The sequence below is a fragment of the Coregonus lavaretus genome (genome assembly GCF_964263955.1).
Source record: "Coregonus lavaretus genome assembly, chromosome: 36".
Classification (NCBI taxonomy): Eukaryota; Metazoa; Chordata; class Actinopteri; order Salmoniformes; family Salmonidae; genus Coregonus; species Coregonus lavaretus.
This window is the reverse complement of record NC_140023.1, coordinates 20,782,723-20,809,695: the sequence shown is the minus strand read 5'-3', so window position 1 is coordinate 20,809,695 and position 26,973 is coordinate 20,782,723. Positions and strand designations below refer to the sequence as shown.

Sequence of the window (26,973 nt, the reverse complement as noted above, 5' to 3'; positions counted from 1 at the left end):
GGCCAGAACTTGTCCGTGTAGACCAATTTGGGTTTCCAGTCTCTCCAAAAGAATGTGGTGATCGATGGTGTCAAAGGCAGCACTAAGGTCTAGTAGCACGAGGACAGATGCAGAGCCTCGGTCTGACGCCATTAAAAGGTCATTTACCACCTTCACAAGTGCAGTCTCAGTGCTATGATGGGGTCTAAAACCAGACTGAAGCATTTCGTATACATTGTTTGTCTTCAGAAAGGCAGTGAGTTGCTGCGCAACAGCTTTTTCTAAAATTTTTGAGAGGAATGGAAGATTCGATATAGGCCGATAGTTTTTTATATTTTCCGGGTCAAGGTTTGGCTTTTTCAAGAGAGGCTTTATCACTGCCACTTTTAGTGAGTTTGGTACACATCCGGTGGATAGAGAGCTGTTTATTATGTTCAACATAGGAGGGCCAAGCACAGGAAGCAGCTCCTTCAGCAGTTTAGTAGGAATAGGATCCAGTATGCAGCTTGAAGGTTTAGAGGCCATGATTATTTTCATCATTGTGTCAAGAGATATAGTACTAAAACACTTAAGTGTCTCTCCCGATCCCAGGCCCTCGCAGAGCTGTGCAGATCCAGGACAGCTAAGCCCTGGAGGAATACGCAGATTCAAAGAGGAGTCCGTAATTTGCTTTCTAATGGTCATGATCTTTTCCTCAAAGAAGTTCATGAATTTATTACTGCTGAAGTGAAAGCCATCCTCTCTTGGGGAATGCTGCTTTTTAGTTAGCTTTGCAACAGTATCAAAAATAAATTTTGGATTGTTCTTATTTTCCTCGATTAAGTTGGAAAAGTAGGATGATCGAGCAGCAGTGAGGGCTCTTCGGTACTGCACGGTACTGTCTTTCCAAGCTAGTCGGAAGACTTCCAGTTTGGTGTGGCGCCATTTCCGTTCCAATTTCCTGGAAGCTTGCTTCAAAGCTCGGGTATTTTCTGTATACCAGGGAGCTAGTTTCTTATGACAAATGTTTTTCGTTTTTAGGGGTGCAACTGCATCTAGGGTATTGCGCAAGGTTAAATTGAGTTCCTCAGTTAAGTGGTTAACTGATTTTTGTCCTCTGACGTCCTTGGGTAGGTCCCCTCCCTTCGGAGACTGGGCCGCAGGGCAGTATTCCAACATGATAACGACCCCAAACACACCTCCAAGACGACCACTGCCTTGCTAAAGAAGCTGAGGGTAAAGGTGATGGACTGACCAAGCATGTCTCCAGACCTAAACCCTATTGAGCATCTGTGGGGCATCCTCAAACGGAAGGTGGAGGAGTGCAAGGTCTCTAACATTCACCAGCTCCGTGATGTCATCATGGAGGAGTGAAAGAGGACTCCAGTGGCAACCTGTGAAGCTCTGGTGAACTCCATGCCCAAGAGGGTTAAGACAGCGCTGGAAAATGGTGGTGGCCACACAAAATATTGACACTTTGGGCCCAATTTGGACATTTTCACTTAGGGGTGTACTCACTTTTGTTGCCAGCGGTTTAGACATTAATGGCAGCAAATGTATGTCTAACAGCAAATTTACACTGTTATACAAGCTGTACACTCACTACTTTACATTGTAGCAAAGTGTCATTTCTTCAGTGTTGTCACATGAAACGATATACTCAAATATTTACAAAAATGTCCAGATCTAAAAGCAGACTGGTGCACGTTAAACATATAATTTGAAGTTAAAGTTATTAGTTGAGAGTTTGCCAGTGACTCTAATATGTTTGCAAGGCAAGATATTTTTGAAATAAGGGCGATACTTATCTAGGTCAGAAGGATCCCCGCCTTTGTGAAGAGGAGGACATGCGCCGCCTTCCAGATCTAGGGGATACCACCAGAAGCAATTGTTAAATACAACATTTGGATCAAAGGTTCTACAATGAGCAGGGAAGAAAGCTGCAGTAATTTCTGTGGATTTATTTTTTTACAAGGCACTTAGTACATCATTGACATAAAATGTTTCAAATTTTTAAAAAGAGTCAGTGCCTGGAAGTGCATCATTCTCTGCTAGGTGAATAGGGGACTTCCTCTAGTGGAACTTATTTTCAGAAACTATTCTTTCAAATAGGTGGCCAGCTGAGGCAAAATGGTTATTGAAGTCCCCACAAATGTAGTTTTAGTCTGTTATGGGACCAGAGTTTTATTAAAAGATTTGACCACTTTCCAGAATTTAGCTGTATTTCCACCACTCTCAGATATACAATTCAAGAAGTATGTTGACTTTGCTTTTCTAACCAGAGTACAACATCTATTTCTCAAATGTCTGAAGGACTGCTAGTCAAAGGTAGAATCAGTCAATCTTGCCTTAGCCAATGCTAAGTTTCTTTTAATGAAATCTTTCTGACAATTCATGCGTGAACCATGGGTTAGATCTGTCCTTTACCCTTAATCTGTAATATGGGGCATGCTTATCTGCAACAGAGTTCAACAGAGAGGTAAATCATTTAAGGATCCGAATCAGAGCTAGAGGATACACCCTCCCAATCATACAACTGAATTTGAAATTACAGTTTTGTAATAATGCGCGGCGCGATTTAGGTTGCTTATTATCTCTAATGCAGGAAATGGGACAATGGTCACTGAGCTCATTAGCAAAGATTCCATTGGCTGTATACATATGACTGGCGTTTGTCAGAATGATATCCAAAAGAGTCGATTTCTCTGGGTGTATTACGGTGGGGCGGGTTGGTTTAGTTATCAGTTTAGTTCAATTTAGCTCAATACAAATATATTTCAGTCAATCTGATACTGGCATCAACCAATCCAGGTTAAGATCACCCAATATTAATAATTCAGATTTAGCATAGTTGAGCAATGGGGAGGGCCGAGGGAGGGTGATAAACTCCTACTGACGTTAGTTGGGCATATTACCAAGGCCTACATTTAGGACAAGACATTCAAATTGCTTGAGGACAGAGGTGGTAATACACACAGCGACATTCAAGTTGTTCTTTAGGAATAAGGCGACACCCACACATCTGCCAGCTGTCAGATCTATAAACATTATATCAATTTAGAGACATCAGAGTCTGGCACAGACTTTTTTAACCAAGTCTCAGTAATTAAAAAAATGTCCGCGTTGGTTTGAGAAGCCAGAATTACAATAAGATACATTGTCGAATCCAAACTTCTGACAATTACATGAATCAGTCCAAGGCCACAGCTGCGGGATTTCAGATCAGACAGTGTCTAACACAAACATGCTACGATCAGTAGGTAACCCTCTATATGAAATAGCCATAGCAAAACAGTTAGCAACGGAAAACAAAAATGGGCATTTCATATTGGACAAGTTCCGGTAGTCCCTCTTTGTTTCAGTCCATTTTCTTCGGTTTGGTGCTTAATGAATACGATCCTTGACAGTCTTTATGATGACTCATCTGACCAATAGGAGAATAATAGTACAATCATAGAATCACAGTGAATTACTTAGTTCAGCAGAGAGAATGCAGCCAGCAAACAGAGGATGATGGCATTCTATGATGATGTGGCATATCGTTATCAAATCACATTTTATTTGTCACATACACGTGTTTAGCAGATGTTATTGCGGGTGTAGCAAAATGCTTGTGCTTCTAGTTCCGACAGTGCAGTAATATCTAACAAGTAATATCTAACAATTTCACAACATATACCCAATACACACAAATCTAAGTAAGGAATGGAATTAAGAATATATACATATATGGACGAGCAAGGACAGAGTGGCATGGACTAAGATACAGTAGAATATTATAGAATACAGTATATACATGAGATGAGTAATGCAAGATATGTAAACATTATTAAAGTGACTAGTGTTCCATTTCTTAAAGTGGCCAGGGATTTCTATAGGCAGCAGCAGCCTTTAATGTGCTAATGATGGCTATTTAACAGTCTGATGGCCTTGAGATAGAAGCTGTTTAACCTCAGATGTTTTCTTGGGATTTTGGTCGTGTTGCTTTGTGGCACCAGCGCACAACTGTGCGTATTGCATGAGAGTCCCTATGCATAGGCACAGAGTGATCAACTGAAGAGTAGAGGAGGATCTCTCTGTACTCATTATTATTATTATTATTATTATTACTCTCTCTCTCTCTATTTTGACAGCCTTCCCCCTTAGAATCACTGTGTAGTCTCCTGTTGTGAATGCTGTGTGCAAAGTCCAATTTCACATTCACCCGCATTAATCCTTGTTTGTGTGGATTTGCTGTGAGTCTGTGTGGCTTTATTGTACCTTCTTCAACTTTACAAATGAGTCACACACACACACATATGGCCAATTTGATCTCTTTCTGCTGAGTGTGGAGGATTTGATGTAAACAAGCCACTTTGTGAGATGTATAGAACAGCAGTGCTTTCGGAGTATGTGTGCGTGTGTGTGTGTGTGCATGTGCGTGTGTGTGCGTGTGTGTGCGTGTGTGTATAAACATCCGACGAGGCACATCAGTCTAACAGCAGTGTGGGGAGGGAGCCTGCCACTGCTTATTGTAAGCAAGAGACTAATGACAGGGCAATGAGGTTGGCTCATCATGTGAAAACCTTCATCAGGGATAAGATGTCTCTTATGATCATTTATATCTAATAGGCCTACAGAGAATGGTAAGAGTAGACCAAATATTTGGTATGTTCGAGAGAGAGGAATTTGGAGAGGACTGTAGTGGTAGACTTGTGAAACCTGATTACTGAGCCCATTTCCCCCTCTGTCTGAGTCTGTGGAACACAATCATTGAGGACATGGATACTTAAATAAACAGGCAGGACTGCACTGGGGGAAAATTAATTAATTACTACCATTTGCTGCTGCTGAGCCACCCAATAATGGGGAGAGTGTTGATGGACAAGCCTGTGATCTATGCCCTCTATTGATCCGTATGAGATTCACACAGTTCGTGTTCATTCTAAAGCGATCAGCAAGTTTAGACAGGTTTGGGGGAAAAAAGGATGGATTTCATATCTCACTGGATGTTTTGGAAGAGATGTGCATTGCATTTGTTAATCAGTCCAGTAAGTGGTCAACATGAGTGGAAGAAGGAACATACAGGGCGTGCACACACACAGAATAGCACAACAGTCTGATCCAAGCTTCAGTGGCCGCTTTCATTTCCCTGTAAAACCATTGTTTTGTGTTATCGTAAAAGCAGTCCAACATGGGATGTGGGGTATTGCACTGCGTTTGAGGATGAGAGATTTAAAAAAAAATCTAAAGGACAATTAATACAGAAGCCAGAGACTCAAAGAAAGCCTATTCACATGCAAGTCAACCAACTTGGACCAGCAACCGAGGAATGGCTTTAAATATAGGCTGCCTGACATTATGCCCAGCAAGTTGCAATGTTCTCTGTTAATCTCAACATCGTTATTCTCCATAGATCAGTGGAAATGCCTAGTTGAGATTCTCCAGCCTGTAAAGACATTGGACCTGCTACTGCTGGTGATCATAAGTATGCAGGAGTGTGTCTGTTTGGAGAGACAGCAATACACTATATTAGGGCTGCAGTGTACAAGGGGAAAATGATGATGACTGCTTAACGATGATAGTAATTTAAGTAAACAGATTTGTAAAATGTAGTCTTTAGTGTTGTGTGGGGGCATTGTTCCCTGTTTTAAAGCATGTTGACTTACTTTTATGTTAAGTGTTTGTCACTTACAGTGGATATAAAAAGTCTACACAACCCTGTTAAAATGCCAGGTTTTTGTGATTTGAAAGATTGAGACAAAGATAAATCATGTCAGAACTTTTTCCACCTTTAATGTGACCTATAACGTGAACAATTCAATTGAAAAACAAACTGAAATCTTTGAGGGGGAAAAATAAAAAATCAGAAATCTCAATAACCTGGTTGCATAAGTGTGCACACCCTTAAACTAATACTTTGTTGAAGCACCTTTTGATTTTATTACAGCACTCAGTCTTTTTGGGTAGGAGTCTATTAGCATGGCACATCTTGACGTGGCAATATTTGCCCACTCTTCTTTGCAAAAGCACTCCAAATCTGTCAGATTGCGAGGACATCTCCTGTGCACAGCCCTCTTCAGATCACCCCAGAGATGTTCAATTGGATTCAGGTCTGGGCTCTGGCTGGGCCATTCCAAAACGTTAATCTTCTGGTGAAGCTATGCTTTTGTGGATTTGGATGTGTGCTTTGGGTCGTTGTCGTGCTGAAAGGTGAACTTCCTCTTCATCTTCAGCTTTCTAACGGATGCCTGAAGGTTTTGTGCCAAAATTGCCTGGTATTTGGAACTGTTCATAATTCCCTCCACCGTGACTAAGGCCCCGGTTCCAGCTGAAGAAAAATAGCCCCAAAGCATGATGCTGCCACCACCATGCTTCACTGTGGGTATGGTGTTCTTTGGGTGATGTGAGGTGTTGTTTTTGCGCCAAACATACCTTTTGGAATTATGGCCAAAAAGTTCAACCTTGGTTTCATCAGTCCATAACACATTTTCCCATGTGCTTTTGTTTTTGCAAACTTCAGCCGGGCTTGGATGTTTTTCTTTGTAAGAAAAGGCTTCCGTCTTGCCACCCTACCCCATTCATATGAAGAATACGGGAGATTGTCACATGTAGCACACAGCCAGTATTTGCCAGAAATTCCTGCAGTTCCTTTAATGTTGCTGTAGGCCTCTTGGAAGCCTCCCTGACCAGTTTTCTCCTCGTCTTTTCATACATTTTGGAGGGACGTCCAGTTCTTGGTAATGTCTCTGTTGTACCATATTTTCTCCACTTGATGATGACTGTCTTCACTGTGTTCCATGGTATATGTAATGCTTTGGAAATTATTTTGTACCCTTCTCCTGACTGATATCTTTCAACAATGAGATCCCTCTGATGCCTTGGAAGCTCTCTGCAGACCATTGCTTTTGCTCTGAGATGCAACTAAGAAAATGTCAGGAAAATCCTACTAGAACAGCTGAACTTTATTTGTGATTAATCAGAGTCACTTTAAATGACGGCAGGTGTGTAATGACTTTTATTTAACATGAGTTTGAATGTGATTGGTTAATTCTGAACACAGCCACATCCCCAGTTATAAGAGGGTGTGCACGCTTATGCAACCAGGTTATTGGAAGGTTTTTATTTTTCATTTTTCCCCCTCGAAGATTTCAGTTTGTTTTTCTATTGAATTGTTCACATTATAGGTCACATTAACAGTGGAAAAAGTTCTGACATGATTTATCTTTGTCTCATTCTTTTACATCACAAAAACCTGGCATTTTAACAGGGGTGTGTAGACTTTTTATCTCCACTGTATGTTGTTTTGCAGTCTTTTGTTGGTCACTTTGCAAATTGGCAAATCCATTTAAAGCTCATCAATTATGTAGTTCTACCATGTCTTATGATTATTCCTCAACCTTCCAGGAGAATAGGCAATGACACACTATCATTCTTGAACACAAGATGCCATCGCAAATTCATAATGTAGAAGGTAGACCAATGCACGTGTCTGGTACAGAAATTGAGAATTGTTGCCCCTCCTGCTGCCATAAACAAGAGTTCAAAAGAACATGCGAGTCTCCTCTCTCTTCTCTCCTCTAGCTCCCAATAAGAGGTCGATAAATAAATATCAAAGCCAAGGCCTGCCTCGAGATGGGTTCGGCTTTACAAGTTGCGCTCCAACATTGAGCTCTCATGAAAAATGAAGGACACCACTAGCAAAGCTGTCACAGATCCAGACCGAACATGATTGTCTCCCGTATCCTGCTTTAGATGGCCTTGTTTGGGTGATCATCATCAAAGACTCTGTCCCTGTGGTAAGAGTAGTTATTCTATTACTAAAGCCTGTGCAGCGTGTGTGTTTTCCATCAATTAAATATTCAGTAATCATATGGGAAATAGAGATGGTCTCTTAACCAAGGTTTTTATAGGTCAGCCTTGACAGCGATATGATACTATGATCACTGCGGTGTGGTGGGTCTCATGTGTTCATGCATATTGTACAGGCATATTCTCAGAGAAAAACACAGGGTCATTGATAATGGGAGATTTTGTGATCTAGCTCCAATCAATCTGTGCCAGCTCAGTTCAATAGTGCACACATGACTTTTCACTGCGAGATCTGATTACTCATTCACTTTAGAAAATATACTGAACAAAAATAGTTACAGTTCTTTAATCTATGGATTTTACATGACTGGGAAAACAGATATGCATCTGTTGGTCACAGATACCTTGAAAAAAAAAAAGTAGGGGCGTGGATCAGAAAACCAGTCAGTGTCTAGTGTGACCACTATTTGCCTCATGCAGCGGGGTAACATGTCTGGTGAGTATGCAGGCCATGGAAGAACTGGGACATTTTCAGCTTGCGACATGGGGCCGTGCGTTATCATGCTGAAACATGAGGCGATGGCAGCGGATGAATGGCATGACAACGGAGCTCAGGATCTCGTCACGGTATCTCTGTGCATTCAAATTGCCATCGATAAAATGCAATTCTGTTCGTTGTCCATAGCTTATGCCTGCCCATACCATAACCCCACCGCCACCATGGGGCACTCTGTTCACAACGTTGACATCAGCAAACCGCTCGCCCACACGACGCCATACACGTGGTCTGCAGTTGTGAGGCCGGTTGGATGTACTGCCACATTCTCTAAAACGATGTTGGAGGCAGCTTATGGTAGAGAAATTAACATTCAATTATCTGGCAACAACTCTGGTGGACATTCCTGCAGTCAGCATGCCAATTGCACGCTCCCTCAAAACTTGAGACAACTGTGGGATTGTGTTGTGTGACAAAACTGCACATTTTAGAGTGGCCTTTTATTGTCCCCAGCACAAGGTGCACCTGTGTAATGATCATGCTGTTTAATCAGCTTCTTGATATGCCGTACCTGTCAGGTGGATGTATTATCTTGACAAAGGATAAATGCTCACACAGGGATGTAAACAAATTTGTGCACACATTTTTAGAGAAATAAGCTTTTTGTGCTCATGGAAATATTCTGGGATCTTTTATTTCAGCTCATGAAACATGGGACCAACACTTTACATGTTTCGTTTTTATATTTTTGTTCAGTGAATATTCTGTGAATGTCAGAGCCTGGAGTTGGATATTCAGTTGAGTTTTCAAAGGCTATTAAATGTTATAATTTCTCCTTTCAGCCTTTCATTTGCAAGCATTTAAAAAAAAAAGGAAAGGGTGCAATAGGGATTTTACCTTCGCCATTTTTTTATGCATGGTTGAAAAATATGGCAAGTCTAGGTTTAGTTTACATAAGACATAAATTACTGTAACATTAGTAGCGTCTGTACTCATTTGCTTGTCACAAGATACCATATACATTTTAGTGGCATTACTCTGCTCTCAGAAAGTATTTACTTAGATACTAGACCTAAATTATAGCTCCATACATTAGGCTTATGCTATACCATTTCTCTCTCTGTGGGTTCAGTTGTAGCTTCTGGATCAATGTGCTCCACAGACATCGAGGGTATCGAGTTGCCCTGTCCCTAGGCAACACTCCTGTTTCTCTCTAGTCCTTGAAAACGTCCCACACATGGTCAATAGTACCTCCATTTCGGATAAAGGGAGGGCAGTATCAGACAGCCTAGTTTATTGATTATGATGAGACGCTCACCCACTTGGATCTTACCTTTGGGGACCACTGGGTAATTTAAGAGGCCAAGTCAGGCCACATACCGTAGCATGGGGTGTCTTTGGTGTCCTGTGATTTACAAAGAAAATGCATCAATGGCTGTCTCGTCACCAAGTCTCTTTATGGTTTTCCCTTCAAGCCAATTGAGGGCCACTTAAGCCCTGTCTGAAGGAACTGTCGTGGCGACAGGTGACGTCTTCTTCTTCCAATGATATTAGGTTTATTTGAACTTGATACTGAATTGTGGAAGTGATAATTCAATGAAAACATTTATAGGTATGTCCTTATGTCCATTTAAGGGCTTTGACAATGTTTTTAGTTTCCTACCCCCCCCACCCCCCCCATTTGGACCCATTTCTCACAAACACCAACATGACCCTGCATTAACCCTGAACATCCTGGCTTTGAACATCTGTTTTAGCTAATCATCTCTGCACTATCCGAACTGCAGGTCCACATTTAATGTTTAGAACTGATCTCACGATTCAACAGCATCTGCGTTCCAGATGAACCCCCCTCTCACCCAACACTCTTTGTGCCGGGAGTGGTGACTGTGATGGTGATTAATAAAGAACGTCTCATGAAAATTACATCATCTCTGGATTCATAATTAATGCCAAAATATGACTAAAGAATCTCAGCGCCTGGAAGAACATTTGTCATTTTCATACATGACACTTTCATACATTTATCATAAATTTTCATAAATTGATCATACATCTATTACACTTTTTTTTAAGCCTTACAAAGTCTGTCTCACACCCCACTGTGTTTCAGTCCCTAGTTTTTCATATATTGACCATTTGTTGTTTTATTAAAGCACAGAATGTCTAAGTACGGTTCCCACTGTATTGTTTCGTTTTCTCCATTTGCTGGAACTTGCTGTGTGAAAAAGTGAAAAACCTTTTTATATGAAAGGTTGGAAGGGATGTTCCAGAACCCAAACTATAGCTGTCAGTATTGTCTTGGGTAGAATGAGTCTCGGTAATGATCCTTTTGAGTAGAGGCAGAGTGAGTAGTGTTGGAGGAGAGCAAGAGAGAAAATAATACAAGGTAGTGGTCGGAGTCTTGGAGGTCTCTCACTCAACTCAGCATGGTTACCATGTCTCCCAAAGGATCTTAGACCTGCAAGCTACAGTATGGTGCTCTCTCTCTCTGTCACGCCAGGCACCTCCTGTTTCGTCACTGGAGCCAGAGTTGCTCAGGGTGTTGTGCTCCCAGTCCCAGAACAGCTACTGTCCTTTGTCAGAACAAGCCAGAGGGCGGGTGAGATCCGCCCCCTTTCCTCAACCCACCATTTATATCCCCCATGAGGCCTGCAGTTGAGCTGTCTCTCAAAGCCTTATCTTTTTACACTAAGCTGCCTCTGCATAGCAGCCATCAAATCTTGCTATTTGTCAAACTGATCTGGTGCCATGCACAGTGAGTGGAATGCAGTATCAGAAAGACTGAAAAGATTCATCTTGATATTCACAATCTGGCTTATCTGGTATCTGATATTAAATGCCTCCTTTGCAGTCCATAGTGTGTCATGTCAAATCTTACAAACGGGCTGCAGTATATGTCATTGAGACTAGCCAAGTGTAATAGAGGGGTCTAACGCACACACACACGCACGCACGCACGCACGCACACACACACACACACACACACACACTTTCTGGCACCTACTCTGTGGGCTCTGGTCCAACATCAGCACGCCAACCAATCACCCAGAGAGAAGCCCATCACACAGGGAAGCCTGCTCAGCACTTCCTCACCGTGGGTCAGCAATTAGCCTCTTATTGTGGATGTCACCGTGCTAGCAGATCTCTAACTTTAGAAGCTCAAATTCACCTGCACCACGCATGCCACTCTCAGTCTCTGCATGAAGGCCAAAACCCACAGCCCTAATGCAGCACTCACAGAAACCTGAGGCAGGGAAGGGAGGAGAGTCGATGTTGTGATTTCAGACGCTTTCTCTCAATCTATAAAGTCTACCATCTTCCGTTGAGCACCACTTAACCCAGAAATGACCCAAATTACAGGAAGCTTCTACTCCTTTGTTGTTTGAATCTCTCCTCGGACTGTAGGTAATTTCCAAAAAAGTTAACAGGAGCTGATTCAGAAGATGGATTGCAATAACGTAATTTAAGTTTCCCTTCGTTCAGTGTGAATTAACCCTAAAATAGGCAACCACTATCTCTCACTTTAGATTCACGCTTGTTATATGAATCAGTTCTTGAGTGTTATTCTGTGTCAAATGTGCAAGAAATCCAAGTCCAAGGACACTCATTGTGAAAAGGAAACAATTGGAAGCAAACACATTATTGAAGTGGTAGTATAATGCCAAGGTAGGTAGAGTTGACAATTGAAAAAAAAAATGACTACAGTAAAACTGAACGACGAGGCAGGATCTGCGTCCCACACTGCCATTTAGCAGTAACATGTTTTGGGTAAAAATAAGGTGAAATGTGTTTTAACTGGACGGAATTACACTTACCGAATCCCAGCGGGAGAGATGTGTTAGTCACGAGTCACCGTCAGCTAAAGAGTATTTGCGTTATGAAGCAGGCTTAATCCATGTATGGGAGCCGCAGGTCTCCAACATGAAAGCACGGCACTACCTTCCATATAATCAAGCTCTCAGCATGACTGTGAGCTAGCAAGGCATGTGGAGAGACTAGGGCCTCTGACAATAAATGGATGGCTTCAGGAAGCAGTGTGTCCTTTTCTAATTGCCCACTGCATGAAACAAGGCCAGGGATCTCGTTTATATTAATACTACCTTGGAAGGAAATTCCATAGAGCAAGTCAAGACGTACAAATATCTGGCAGTTTGGGTGATTTGAGAAGCTGCGCTTCTCTAATCATTTGAGAACCTGGTAAAGAAGATCAAGTTGAGAATAGGTTTTTATTACCGGCATAAGGCTTGTTTTTCTTTGGAGGCCAGAAAATAGCTGGTACGGTGTACATTCCTGTCTGTCTTGGACTACAGTGATGCAATTTAAATGCAGACCTCAAGCACTACCCTGAAGGCACTTGATTCCGTGTATCATGCCGCTCTTAGGTTTATTACCAACCAAAAGCGTCTGACACGCTGATCTCTATAGTGCTGTTGGCTGGTCTTCGTTGACTTTAACATTGGTATACTATGATCTATAAGGTCATTTTAGGAAAACCACTTTATCTCTGTTCTTCTTTGATAAGGTCAGAAAATAAATACCAGTTACGGTCTCACTCCTACTTACTTTTAACGGTTCCTAAAATCAGAATGGATCATGGCAAAAAGTGTTTTAGCTACTCAGCTCAGTGGTCTTGGAATTCTCTCAAGACCAGCTTGAAACTCCAGGATCTTGTTTCCTTAGAGGAGTTTAAAAGTTTGGTTGACTCACATGTTACTAAGGAATGTGATTGTCATTAGGACTTGATGTGGTGGTACATATGATAAAACATTTTATCTGTGACACTTGTATGTTTCTGTAATTGAAATGTTTGTCTGTGAAAGCATTTTATGTGTGTCTATGTCTGTAAATTGTTACTGTAACGGAGACACAGGGAGTCAGGAAGCAGGTGCAGTCTGTGATTTTAATAGGAAACAGAGTGAATACAAAAACTGTGAAAACAGGAAACAATACTACTAGTAATCAGGGAGTGATGAAGTCCAGGTGTGCCTCATGATGGGGCGCAGGTGTGTGTAATGATGGTTGCCAGGTGTGCGTAATGATGGGTTGCCAGGACCGGTGGTTAGTAGACCGCATATATGGAACAATCATTTTCTCTTATTCAACGTTTTGTCTCCAAAGCGTGGAGTGCAGCCCACACAGCCTATTTCTATGCGCACTCCTATTACGCACTACAAAAATGACAGAGACATAGGACACAGACATACGGAACTCCGACATAACCCGGGAAATATGAACAAAGGAAACAATACATTGAATTAAATAAACAGAACTTCTACCTCATGAGTCTTGCGAACGTTCATGTGCACTATAAACATCGAGCCCACTCAGAGCAGGGGAAGAAATGGTTGGCTAAATGAAAATGTATCGTAGGCCTGTCGAACATGAAACAGAAATGTCTACGTGTTGCATTAAACGGTACGGGGATAGAATGATGAAACGCTAGCAATTATTGTAGTATTAGATGGAATATAGATTTACCACATGCATGAAAACATGTGAAAGCAACAGCAAACATTTCAACAAGGAAATAAAAAAGTATTTTCCACTGGCGAGAGTTTGGAGAGTGCAAGTGAAGAGCTGCGGCTATGGTGCGTCTTCGCCACAGTAATAATTCATTTTAACAGCAAATTCCAAATGGAAGCTTCATAAGTAAATTATGATTTTCAAGCAGTTGTTACATACCAAAAGACCAGTAGACCTATGCTAGTAATTGTTGCCCCATTGCTGGTGAGCTTGCAAAGTAAACAGTTACTTACTTTTTCTCCCCAATTTCGTGATCTTGTCTCATCGCTGCAACTCCTCAACGGGCTCGGGAGAGGCAAAGGTCAAGTCATATGTCCTCCGAAACATGACCCATCGTGCCCGCTTCTTAAAACCCGCTCACTTAACCTGGAAGCCAGCTGCACCAATGTGTCAGAGGAAACACCATTCAACTGACGACCGAAGTCAGCCTGCATGCTCCCGGCCCACCACAAGGAGTTGCTAGAGTGCGATGAGCCAAGTAAAGCCCCCCCGGCCAAACCCTCCCCTAACCTGGATGATGCTGGGCCAATTGTGCACCGCCCTATGGGACTCCCGGTCACAGCTGGTTGTGACACAGCCTGGGATCGAACCCCTGGCTGTAGTGACGCCGCAACACTGTGATGCAGTGCCTTAGACCGCTGCCCCACTCGGGAGACTCATGGGCGGCGCACAATTGGCCCAGCGTCGTCCAGGGTAGGGGAGGGAATGGCCGGCAGGGATGTAGCTCAGTTGATAGAGCATGGCGTTTGCAACGCCAGGGTTGTGGGTTCAATTCCCACGGGGGGCCAGTATATAAAAAAAATAAATTATTCACTAACTGTAAGTCGCTCTGGATAAGAGCGTCTGCTAAATGACTAAAATGTAAATGTAAATGGGAAGCCAAAAGTTAATATTCTTGGTCACCAAAAAGTTCAAGTTATCTTTATTGTCCCAATAGGGAAATGAGTTGTGCAGTCAGGGTTCAACAATAAAAAAACAGCAACATTAAAAACAGTGACAACTATACAACCGATAAACACGTAACTTGAAATAATGAGATCAATAAAAAGGAGCAATCATTGTGCAGAAGTGCAGCAAATAATAGACATTTAATTTCATGTGCAGCTTCAGAAAGTTTATGGCCTGTGGGATAAAAGAGTTCTTGTATCTGTTGCTATTGAGTTTGGGAAGTCTAAAACGACAGCCTGAGGGGAGAAGCGCAAAATCATCAAGTAGGGGGTGGTCAGGACAGTCTAGGATACTGTTAGCGCTCCTCACCACTTGTTTTCTGAATGTCACTGAGAGCTGTGCCTGTTGCACCCCGATGACCTTGCTGGCCACCTTAACCACCCTGTCCAACCTATTTTTGTTGCAAACACTAAGATTGCCAAACCAGGCCACCATCGAGAACATCAATACGGATTCAATAAAACTGCTGTAAAACAATGTCATCTTTGTCTTGCTGACATTAAAATAGTTAATCTTTCAACAACAACAACAAAAAAGCAGCTTCTGTCCCTTTTTACAGATGGCATCTGTGTTCTCCTCAAACGTCAACTTGTTGTCCAGCACTGTTCCCAGGTACTTGTAAGTACTGACCAGCTCAATGTAATTTCCCATGACCAAAGTGGGTGTGGGGTTCAGTGGCTGCCTTCTAAAGTCAATGGCTATATCTTTAGTTTTGGAGACATTCAGTTGTTGGAAGCAGTTCTCACACCATGACACAAAGTCATCTACCACAGGCCCATGCTCAGACTCTCCATCCTGTAGTAGACTGACGATGTCAGAGTCATCAGCAAACTTGATGATGTGCCTGTTTTCATATTCACTCCGACAGTCATTAGTGTATAGTATGTACAGGAGAGGAGAGAGCACACAACCTCGTGGGGATCCGATGGAGGAGCAGAGCTGCTTTGACATGACACCATTTACTCGCACTTGTTGGGACCGGTCGGTAAGGAAGTCCACTATCCAGCCCACAATGCTCACGTTCGACTTGAAGTGGGAGAGGAGCTTCTCTGCTAGTATGTGGTTTTTGGGCCCTCCAGGTGCTTATACAGGAAGTTGAGTAGGGTTAGAGTGGCGTCCTCCACCCCCCGCTTGGCCTTGTAAGCAAACTACAGGGGGTTGAGGGAATTCTCAACCTGACACAGTACATCCTTCTTGATTAGCTTCTAATCAAGGATGTCAGTGCCACCAGCCTAAAGTCATTTAGCACCTTGGGGAATTTGCTTTTTGCCACAGGAACAACAGTAGCATGCTTTCAGAGTTTAGACGCCTTCTGCAGCTCGAGTGACAGCATGAAAATGTGGTGGAAAATGCCACTGAGTTGTTCTGCACATCACTTAAGTACCTGTCCACCAATGTTGTCTGGTCCTGGGCTTTTTTAACTTCGGTCTGTCTGAATAGGCTGGTGACACTGGATGCTAAATTCCATCTTGGGAGTAGCAATTGTCCTCATACGCATCTCAGTAATTTTTCCACTAAAGTTCTGATTGTCAAATCTGAGATAATAGCTATTTAGCTCATCAGCCAGTCCTTTGTTTGAGTTAAAACCATCAACCTGTATCATCTTGTTTCCCTTGTCTTGTAGCCCAACCATAGTTCCCATTCCATTCCAGGCAGCCCTAAGATTGTTGCTACTGAGTTCACCCTCAATCTTCTCCTTATACACTGCTCAAAAAAATAAAGTGAACACTTAAACAACACAATGTAACTCCAAGGCAATCACACTTCTGTGAAATCAAACTGTCCACTTAGGAAGCAACACTGATTGACAATAAATGTCACATGCTGTTGTGCAAATGGAATAGACAAAAGGTGGAAATTATAGGCAATTAGCAAGACACCCCCAATAAAGATGTGGTTCTGCAGGTGTTGACCACAGACCACTTCTCAGTTCCTATGCTTCCTGGCTGATGTTTTGGTCACTTTTGAATGCTGGCGGAGCTTTCACTCTAGTGGTAGCATGAGACGGAGTCTACAACCCACACAAGTGGCTCAGGTAGTGCAGCTCATCCAGGATGGCACATCAATGCGAGCTGTGGCAAGAAGGTTTGCTGTGTCTGTCAACGTAGTGTCCAGAGCATGGAGGCGCTACCAGGAGACAGGCCAGTACATCAGGAGACGTGGAGGAGGCCGTAGGAGGGCAACAACCCAGCAGCAGGACCGCTACCTCCGCCTTTGTGCAAGGAGGAGCAGGAGGAGCACTGCCAGAGCCCTGCAAAATGACCTCCAGCAGGCCACAAATGTGCATGTCTGCTCAAACGGTCAGAAACAGACTCCATAAGGGTGGTATGAGGGCCCGACATCCACAGGTGGGGGTTGTGCTTACAGCCCAACACCCTTGCAGGACGTTTCGCATTTGCCAGAGAACACCAAGATTGGCAAATTCGCCACTGGCGCCCTGTGCTCTTCACAGATGAAAGCAGGTTCACACTGAGCACATGTGACAGACGTGACAGAGTCTGGAGACGCCGTGGAGAACATTCTGCTGCCTGCTACATCCTCCAGCATGACCGGTTTGGCGGTGGGTCAGTCATGGTGTGGGGTGGCATTTCTTTGGGGGGCCGCACAGCCCTCCATGTGCTCGCCAGAGGTAGCCTGACTGCCATTAGGTACCGAGATGAGATCCTCAGACCCCTTCTGAGACCACATGCTGGTGCGGTTGGCCCTGGGTTCCTCCTAATGCAAGACAATGCTAGACCTCATGTGGCTGGAGTGTGTCAGCAGTTCCTGCAAGAGGAAGGCATTGATGCTATGGACTGGCCCGCCCGTTCCCCAGACCTGAATCCAATGGAGCACACCTGGGACATCATGTCTCGCTCCATCCACCAACACCACGTTGTACCACAGACTGTCCAGGAGTTGGCGGATGCTTTCGTCCAGGTCTGGGAGGAGATCCCTCAGGAGACCATCCGCCACCTCATCAGGAGCATGCCCAGGCGTTGTAGGGAGGTCATACAGGCACGTGGAGGCCACACACACACTACTGAGCCTCATTTTGACTTGTTTTAAGGACATTACATCAAAGTTGGATCAGCCTGTAGTGTGGTTTTCCACTTTAATTTTGAGGGTGACTCCAAATCCAGACCTCCATGGGTTGATAAATTTGATTTCCATTGATAATTTTTGTGTGATTTTGTTGTCAGCACATTCAACTATGTAAAGAAAAAAGTATTTAATAAGATTATTTCATTCATTCAGATCTAGGATATGTTGTTTAAGTGTTCCCTTTATTTTTTTGAGCAGTGTATTTCAGTTTGGCCTTCTTGATTTCTGATCTCACCTCAATTCTAGATTCCCTTTTAGCAGTCACATTGCCCTCATAGAAAGCAGTATTTTGGGATAAATAGTTTTAAAAAATATATGCCTATTAAGAATGCAAAAATGGAAGAAAAAAATATCTTAGCTCTTCTCACTAACGGCAAATGATTGCATCTTGTTATTATACACTGAACAAAAATATAAATGCAACATGTAAAGTGTTGGTCCCATGTTTCATGAGCTGAAATAAAAGATCCCACAAATGTTCCATACGCACAAAAAGCTTATTTCTCTCAAATGATGTGCACAAATTTGTTTACATCCCTGTTAGTGAGCGTTTCTCCTTTGCCAAGATAATCCATCCACCTGACAGGTGTGGCTGATTTTAAACAGCATGAGTATGTGCTGGGGACAATAAAGGCCACTTTAAAATTTGCAGTTTTGTCACACAACACAATGCAACAGTTTTGAGGGAGCGTGCAGTTGGCATGCTGACTGCAGGAATGTCAACCAGAGCTGTTGCCAGACAATTTGTTAATTTCTCTACCATAAGCCGCCTCCAACATCGTTTTAGAGAATTTGGCAGTACGTCCAACCGGCCTCACAACCGCAGACCATGTGTATGGCGTCATGTGGGCGAGCGGTTTGCTGACGTCAACGTTGTGAACAGAGTGCCCCATGGTGGCGGTGGGGTTATGGTATGGGCAGACATAAGCGATGGACAATGAATACAATTACGTTTTATCAATGGCAATTTGAATGTACAGTAATACTGTGATGAGATCCTGAGGCCCATTGTGTGGCACATTTATTTTCTACTCGACACTAATTCAAAAGAATGGCCTGATTCACAGGGCTACTACGGGCTGAGGCAGGGGCAGCTACAGTGGGGAGAACAAGTATTTGATACACTGCCGATTTTGCAGGTTTTCCTACTTACAAAGCATGTAGAGGTCTGTAATTTGTATCATAGGTACACTTCAACCGTGAGAGACGGAATCTAAAACAAAAATCCAGAAAATCACATTGTATGATTTAAGTAATTCAATAGCATTTTATCGCATGACATAAGTATTTGATCACCTACCAACCAGTAAGAATTCCGGCTCTCACAGACCTGTTAGTTTTTCTTTAAGAAGCCCTCCTGTTCTCCACTCATTACCTGTATTAACTGCACCTGTTTGAACTCGTTACCTGTATCAAAGACACCTGTCCACACATTCAATCAAACAGACTCCAACCTCTCCACAATGGCCAATACCAGAGAGCTGTGTAAGGACATCAGGGATACAATTGTAGACCTGCACAAGGCTGGGATGGGCTACAGGACAATAGGCAAGCAGCTTGGTGAAAAGGCAACAACTGTTGGCGCAATTATTAGAAAATTGAAGAAGTTCAAGATGACGGTCAATCACCCTCGGTCTGCGGCTCCATGCAAGATCTCACCTCGTGGGGCATCAATGATCATGAGGAAGATGAGGGATCAGCCCAGAACTACACGGCAGGACCTGGTCAATGACCTGAAGAGCACTGGGACCACAGTCTCAAAGAAAACCATTAGTAACACACTACGCCGTCATGGATTAAAATCTTGCAGCGCACGCAAGGTCCCCCTGCTCAAGCCAGTGCATGTCCAGGCCCGTCTGAAGTTTGACAATGACCATCTGGATGATCCAGAGGAGGAATGGGAGAAGGTCATGTGGTCTGATGAGACAAAAATAGAGCTTTTTGGTCTAAACTCCACTCGCCGTGTTTGGAGGAAGAAGAAGGATGAGTACAACCCCAAGAACACCATCCCAACCGTGAAGCATGGAGGTGGAAACATCATTCTTTGGGGATGCTTTTCTGCAAAGGGGACACGACGACTGCACCGTATTGAGGGGAGGATGGATGGGGCTATGTATTGCAAGATCTTGGCCAACAACCTCCTTCCCTCAGTAAGAGCATTGAAGATGGGTCGTGGCTGGGTCTTCCAGCATGACAACGACCCGAAACACACAGCCGGGGCAACTAAGGAGTGGCTCCGTAAGAAGCATCTCAAGGTCCTGGAGTGGCCTAGCCAGTCTCCAGACCTGAACCCAATAGAAAATCTTTGGAGGGAGCTGAAAGTCCGTATTGCCCAGCGACAGCCCCGAAACCTGAAGGATATGGAGAAGGTCTGTATGGAGGAGTGGGCCAAAATCCCTGCTGCAGTGTGTGCAAACCTGGTCAAGACCTACAGGAAACGTATGATCTCTGTAATTGCAAACAAAGGTTTCTGTACCAAATATTAAGTTATTCTTTTCTGATGTATCAAATACTTATGTCATGCAATAAAATGCAAATTAATTACTTAAAAATCATACAATGTGATTTTCTGGATTTTTGTTTTAGATTCCGTCTCTCACAGTTGAAGTGTACCGTACCCATGATAAAAATTACAGACCTCTACATGCTTTGTAAGTAGGAAAACCTGCAAAATCGGCAGTGTATCAAATACTTGTTCTCCCCACTGTATGTATGTTTCCCATCTTACAATGATAGACTCTTTCTAAGGAATATCCAGATTGATGAGATGAGCTGGAAAGGTTGAGGTGCCATAATGCATTATACTGTATATTTTCACCTCCAGACCTCCATCATACACAGCATTTTGTCAGCCTCAGTGTATGACAGGCAATCTCAACACACAGAGACTTCTTGTAGCCTAGTGAATGTTCTGCTATATAAATCCAACTCACTGGTGTGGATAGGATGTTTTTCCCTGTAGGCTATCTGAGACTGGAATCAAATCTGTCAGTGTTTCCTGTTTATGCTGCATCTTTGTTTAAACAAATATTGCCCCCGAACCCACTTCACAGAGCCCCAAACTATTCTGCAACATTATTTGACCCGGGATTGAAAGATGTTGTTTATGCTGCATAAATGCTGCAATGTAGGTTGATCCCTGTATGACAACAACATGACAACAACATGGATTTGGTCCTGTCTGTTGACATTTCTGTGCACCTGTCCATTTCAATCATGTAGTTACATTACAACTACAGTCAGTGTTTCCCCCATCTTCTCCACTGTACCCCCGTTCCTCTGCTGTAGTTCCGTAAAATCCCTGCCATGTTAAAGGATTAGATGTACAAAATGTTGAACCGGATGAATCCACGGAGGATTAGCTTGTCTTCCAGAGCAAGACATGCAAACCAGGCCTGATGCCTTTTGTGTGGCGCCTCTGCAGTGCCCTCTCAGTCACGGCCTGTGTGCCAAGGTCTGATCTGGTGGATGGCATAGCGTGGAATAAGTTAATAAGAAGGCGTCTGCCCAGGGAAGCTCCCGCCTGGCACACACACACACGCCACAGGGTGAGGCCAGCGGAGGCCCTCATGACACCCACATGACACGCACTCCGACAGGGCAGCAGAGGCTCCCTCCTCCTGCCCCCCTTGGTCCTTACTCATCATGACATGCAGGTTGACAATTAATGTCATGAGTCTTATCCTGGAGGCAGAACTGAGCGAGTTCCCCTTAGAGGCCAGCTGCAAAGTCAGAATTGGCTATATTGTAAAAATTCATGAAAACTAAAATTAGCTTTTTGGTCTTAATTTAAGGTGAGTTTAGGCAATAAGGTGAGGTTTAAATTCAGATTGTATTACTTTGTGGCTGTGCTAGATAGTGACAACTCTGCATAGCTGCCTCCAGAACAAGATTCATGCCGGAAAACGCCAACCTGCTGCTCATGGCATTCCAGTCAGGTACACTAATTACAAATTAGTGGTTTTCAGCTACACGTTTCTTTTCAATCACCAACGACGCAGCGGCATTATCTTTTTATTACTGATGATCTGCAATAGAGATGATACCCTCTAATCACTTGTGAGCTTCGCAAAATGATCCACATTCACAATGTACATTACCAGTGTTACAAAAAGCTCATTATTTCACAGTAATGGATTATGTTCTACTGTATCTACTGTATAATAGCATACTATGTGATCCTAAAAGGCGCAAGCCAGTCTTTAGAATTGAGCTTATTGTCTGTAGATTTTTCTGTAATAATAACCTGTAATATCCTTTTCCCTGTTACTGCACTGCTGTCCCAAGTTGTTCTTAAACTGCTGTCAAAATGTTTGATGCTACTACTGTATGACACCAACAAAGCAATTTATCACCACCTTTTTGTCTGTCCGATCGGTGTCACTGATGGATTTATTTTCTCTGTTTTCACAGTAACCTTTGACCACTTCCAGATTCTCCGGGCCATTGGGAAGGGGAGCTTCGGAAAGGTAATGTAGTCAGAGCTCTGACTCCCTCTGCTCTCTATCTGCTCTGTGTGTGCGACTGTGTGTGCGTATGCGATTTCAGTGCCAACAGAAATTGTATTTGTATTAGGATATTGAATTTGAATTAAATCTTTTTTAATTTGTAATGTGCAAATTGAATCATTTAATTCATAAATTGAACTTGTATTTCATGATTTGAAACTGAATTGAATAAATATTGCATTCAGTTTAAAAATTCAATTTCAATGTAATTTAATATTCAAATTAAATATTTATATATTCAGTTTCAATATGGTAGATAGAATGGGGTCATAATTCAGTATGAAAAAATATAAAAAATATGTATGCACTCACTGGATAAGAGCGTCTGCTAAATGACTAAAATGTAAATCATTGTCTGTGTATCAAGTTGACAAACTATAATTTCAAGTTTATCAAAGTTTCATATACTGTACTCAACTTCTCAGATGCATTCAGATTCAGTTTTCAAATGCAGTTCTCTAAATTCAGATTCAAAACCAGAGACACCATCCTGGTACTTTGCCAGCCAGGAAAGGTAAACGAGAACAGATGGAATCAAACGCTCTCTGTGGTAAACAGTAGCTTCTGGCAGTTTCTGAAGCCAGTGTGGCATGTTTAATTTATTTTCTTCCTATGAATTTGGCTCTAGCGTTTGAAACGTTTCGGCTATAAACTATTATGACCCCATTCCTGAAAGCTAAGACTCCCTGGGGGAACAGTGTGTCTTCCTTTACATAAACTTGAAGTCCTCCCCATAGGCTTTATCTAAGTGGGCTAACACAATCTTGTGACATGCAGGAGACCTGGTTCGAACCCAGTCAGTCACAAGAGCAAGATTAAATAGGGAGTGGAAAGGCTATCCTTAGAAGGGCTATTCAACTATATTCTTATGGAGGCCAAATCACGGTTTCTGTGACACTCCCTTCTAACTTGTCCTGCGTAGCCTGTGATAATCATAGAGGGGAACAGAAGGCACGACCATGTTCCAGAGAGTCTTAGCTTTCAGGAATGGGGTAAAAGCTTATAGGCAAAACAATTCAAACACTAGAGCCAAATTCATAGGAAGAAAATTAATTCAGCATGCCACAGTAGCTATGTTTCCATTAACTTGTCCAGCGATTTATTTTTTTTGGTCAACATTTTGAAATGACAATTGCCTGCTAGGGTGCGTTTCCATTTAACTATCTTGTGTCGACTGTTGGACGTAATGATGTCACACTTAAAATATATATTTTGTAAAAAACGAGTATCTAATAAAATTGTAGTGGTTGAAGTGTTTCCATTACCCATTTAGGCAAATTGCGCATTAATAAATTGCCAACAGCCTCTTTGCCCTCCCACCTATCTGTTTCATGTCTCAGGTAGTCCGCAAAAGCCAGCATTGATAGAATGTAATAATTGACTGAAATTTGCCATATTCTAATAATTCTCATGTGCCAACGTATCTCCACTGTCCGTGCCAGGGTGAAACTTGGATGGTGAAACTTGCCAGCCAACCAGAAAAGCAAGGTGAAGCAATTCAGGCATTCTTGAAAGTCAGGATAATCCTTGTCCTACAAAGAAACATAATTTTTATAGTTGGAAAAAATGGATTTTGCAAGACAGATGCATTTAGAATTAATTGTGAGTGGAACTTTATAGTTACTCGACAATCATCATTTATTTGAAAAACACAGTTTCCATCATAATTTGTCGCAATAAAGAAAGTTATCCACCCCTGTTGAATGGATACAAATTGTCGATCTTTCGAAAATGTCTCCTATATCTCTGTTTCCATTCCATTTTGTTGTTGCAAGATTGCTTTTGTCTAATAAATCTGGATCAAAGAAAACCTGCCTACTGGCTTCAGAAACCACCAGAAGATAGAATCAAACACTCTCAGTGTTAAACAGTATCTGTTTTCCTCTACCTTTCCTGGCTGGCAAAGTACCAGGATGTTGTCTCTGGTTTTGAATCTGATTTTAAAGAAATGCATTTTAAAACTGAATCTGAATGCATCTGAGAAGTTGAATATATGAAACTTTGATCAACTTGAAATTATAGTTTGTAAACTTGATACACGGACAATGAATGCCATATCTACCATATTGAAACTGAATATATAAATATTGAATGTGAAGATTCAATTAAATAGAAATTGAATTTTAAAACTGAATGCAATATTTATCAAATGCAGTTTAAAATCATGAAATTCAAATTCTATTTATGAATTCATTGATTCAATTTATGCATTACAAATTATTTAATTCAAATTCAATATCCCAATACAAATGAAAAATTATGGAATTCAAAGGACCCTGGGTAATTCTGTGGCACTAATTAACCCTCACACTCTTTATTCTCAACAAGGAAGCAGAGACGGTCTGGTGAAATGGGCCTGAAGTAATTACATTTGAATTCTGATTAATCTTAAACGTAGCAGTTAATTAATTTAACTGTAGCTGCATTTTGATTCTTTAAATTTCCTCTCGTATCAGCTGGGATGTAAGTAGATTTGACCCTCTGTCTTACATCTAATTACAGATAAGGCAAAATAGCTCAGATCGTCATTTTGCTTACTGCTTATCTTGTGTAATGAAATGCCAATAGGGAAATTGTGTGTATGTGTGTACACGTGCGTGTGTGTGTGCACGTTTTGAAACTCAATACCACAACTCTTTAAATCCTCTGAAATATCCTGACTAATATATGTTCATTATACTTGCTGTTTATGCAAGCCTTTTTGCAATCTTTCCTCTTTGCTCTTTTCAAAATTGAATCTTTTGCTAAATAAGTGTCTGTTTTACGCAGCAAGTCAGCCCCGGCTGCAGAATACATTACCATCTGAATTTATGTAAATTTTTACTTATTGCTTCTTTCCCTCAAGCTGCTGTCACTTCCCTTATGATGTTAGAGGGAGTATCTGCAGTAAGCCATGACATCCACAGCACCTAGCCAGGGCTTTAAAGGCTGAGCCATTAGACACATCTGGCCATAGACTAGTGTCCAAAAAGGTATTACAGAAAGAGAGACAGACGTTCACTGGATATGAAAACCTTGAGGGAGAGGGAAAGCAGCCCTGATAGTTGTCTCACATGCATGCATGTACAACACACACACACACACACACACACACACACACACACACACACACACACACACACTTATATAAGCATTTAACACATAGATATGACCAAGAAATTGGCCTTCAGGTATCCTTGCTTGTAAACTCTATAACGTGTCTGGTAAATTTGCCTAGCCTTCAAAAACCTGGTTGCCTACTGCCAGGAGGCTGACACTTGGCCACAAGTGGACAATATTCCCAAGCACTAATAAAAAATAAATGCTTTATTGATCACAAAATCAACAATGAACCCCATTGAAAACATGTGGTTTGAATTGAAGAGGGCAGTCCATTAGAGCAGACAAAGGATATCAAGGATCTGGAAAGATTCTGTTAGGAGGAATGGTCTAAGATCCCTCCCAACTTGTTCTCCAATCTCATAAAACATTTGAGAAAAATGCTCAGTGTCGTTTTCCTCGCAAGGGGAGGGTACTAGAGTTCTGAAAACAGGGGTGCCAATGATTTTGTCCAGTATCTTTTTAGATTTTCGTTATTACTTGTTAAACAAAATGTATTTTTCTGAGCAATTGTATTAATGTAAAATAATATAATTTCGTAATTCTTTCTAGCGTACAATATAGCTCAGTATTTGTATTATTTATTTTACAGTCTTTTTTGCTTATCTTTATCAATGGTGCCAATAATTATGGACTTGACTGTATTTGAACCCAGGTCTGCTCTGTAGTAAACTTTGCTGTTTAGTAGTTTACCCATAAACCATGATTCCTGTACCTGTTGTGTTTGCCTGCCATTTGTCATTGATCCTCTTTCATCTGACACCTCATGTCTCTGCTTATGCCATATTTTGAGTGTGTGTGTGTGTTTGTGTGTGCGTGTGCGTGCGTGCTGTGTTCTCTTTATTCTCATTGCTTGGAATGCAGGCTAAGTTGTAGATAACACTTCCTTGTAGCTCAAGGTCTAAGTATAGGTATGTGATGTTTGTGCCAGAGGGAGGGTGGAGCTGATAGATAGCAACTGCAGGTTTATTATGAGGTCTACTGACAGACAGCCAGACATATAGCTCACTGACTCAGTCTTTGACAAATTCTTAAGGAGGTCATCTTGTCTAGATGTAGCTGTGTGATGTAGCTGCACTTGGTATGCATGCTGTTACAGAACAGCATGGTCTTCCTACCAATAGGAGGCTGTGCTAACCATTTGTTTCTGTGTGTGTTTGTGCTTCATGAGGTGTTTGCATTTAGCAGCATGCAAAGGTCATTGCCTCGATGTGTTATACGAAAATGTCCCTGGCGTATGTGTGTGTATATGTGCGAGCCAGACATGCCTGGGGAGCCTTTTTTTTCCTACGGGGGGGGGCAGTGAGCCAGGCGGTGCTGGGAGCGGGAGCTCGCCGGTGGGAAATGAAGAGGCTCTCAGTGGGAGAGCTGTTTGGAGCTGCGGACCCCTGCTGAGACCACCTCTCCCCCGGCTTTCTGAAACACGTCCTCCTCAGGTGCTGATACAGGCTCTTGTGCCTGTCTGCTCCACAGGCAGGCAGGCAGGCAGGCACGCAGTGTGTGTTTATTTTCCCCGGTCGAGATGGAGACCGACATCCTCCGCCTTGGGCAAGGGGGAATAGC

At 42.4% G+C, this 26,973-nt stretch overlaps 1 protein-coding gene across 1 annotated transcript in view; it reads left to right on the top strand.

Annotated features, from left to right (window-relative positions):
• Window positions 1-26,973, top strand: part of LOC311110597 (serine/threonine-protein kinase 32C-like) — a gene marked incomplete at both ends in the record, with an annotated part of 166,378 nt that overhangs the window by 38,308 nt on the left and 101,097 nt on the right. The window contains one exon of the mRNA XM_084153116.1: window positions 22,217-22,272. Coding sequence (XP_084009242.1) covers window positions 22,217-22,272 — 56 coding nt within the window. The remainder of the gene's footprint in view (window positions 1-22,216; window positions 22,273-26,973) is intronic.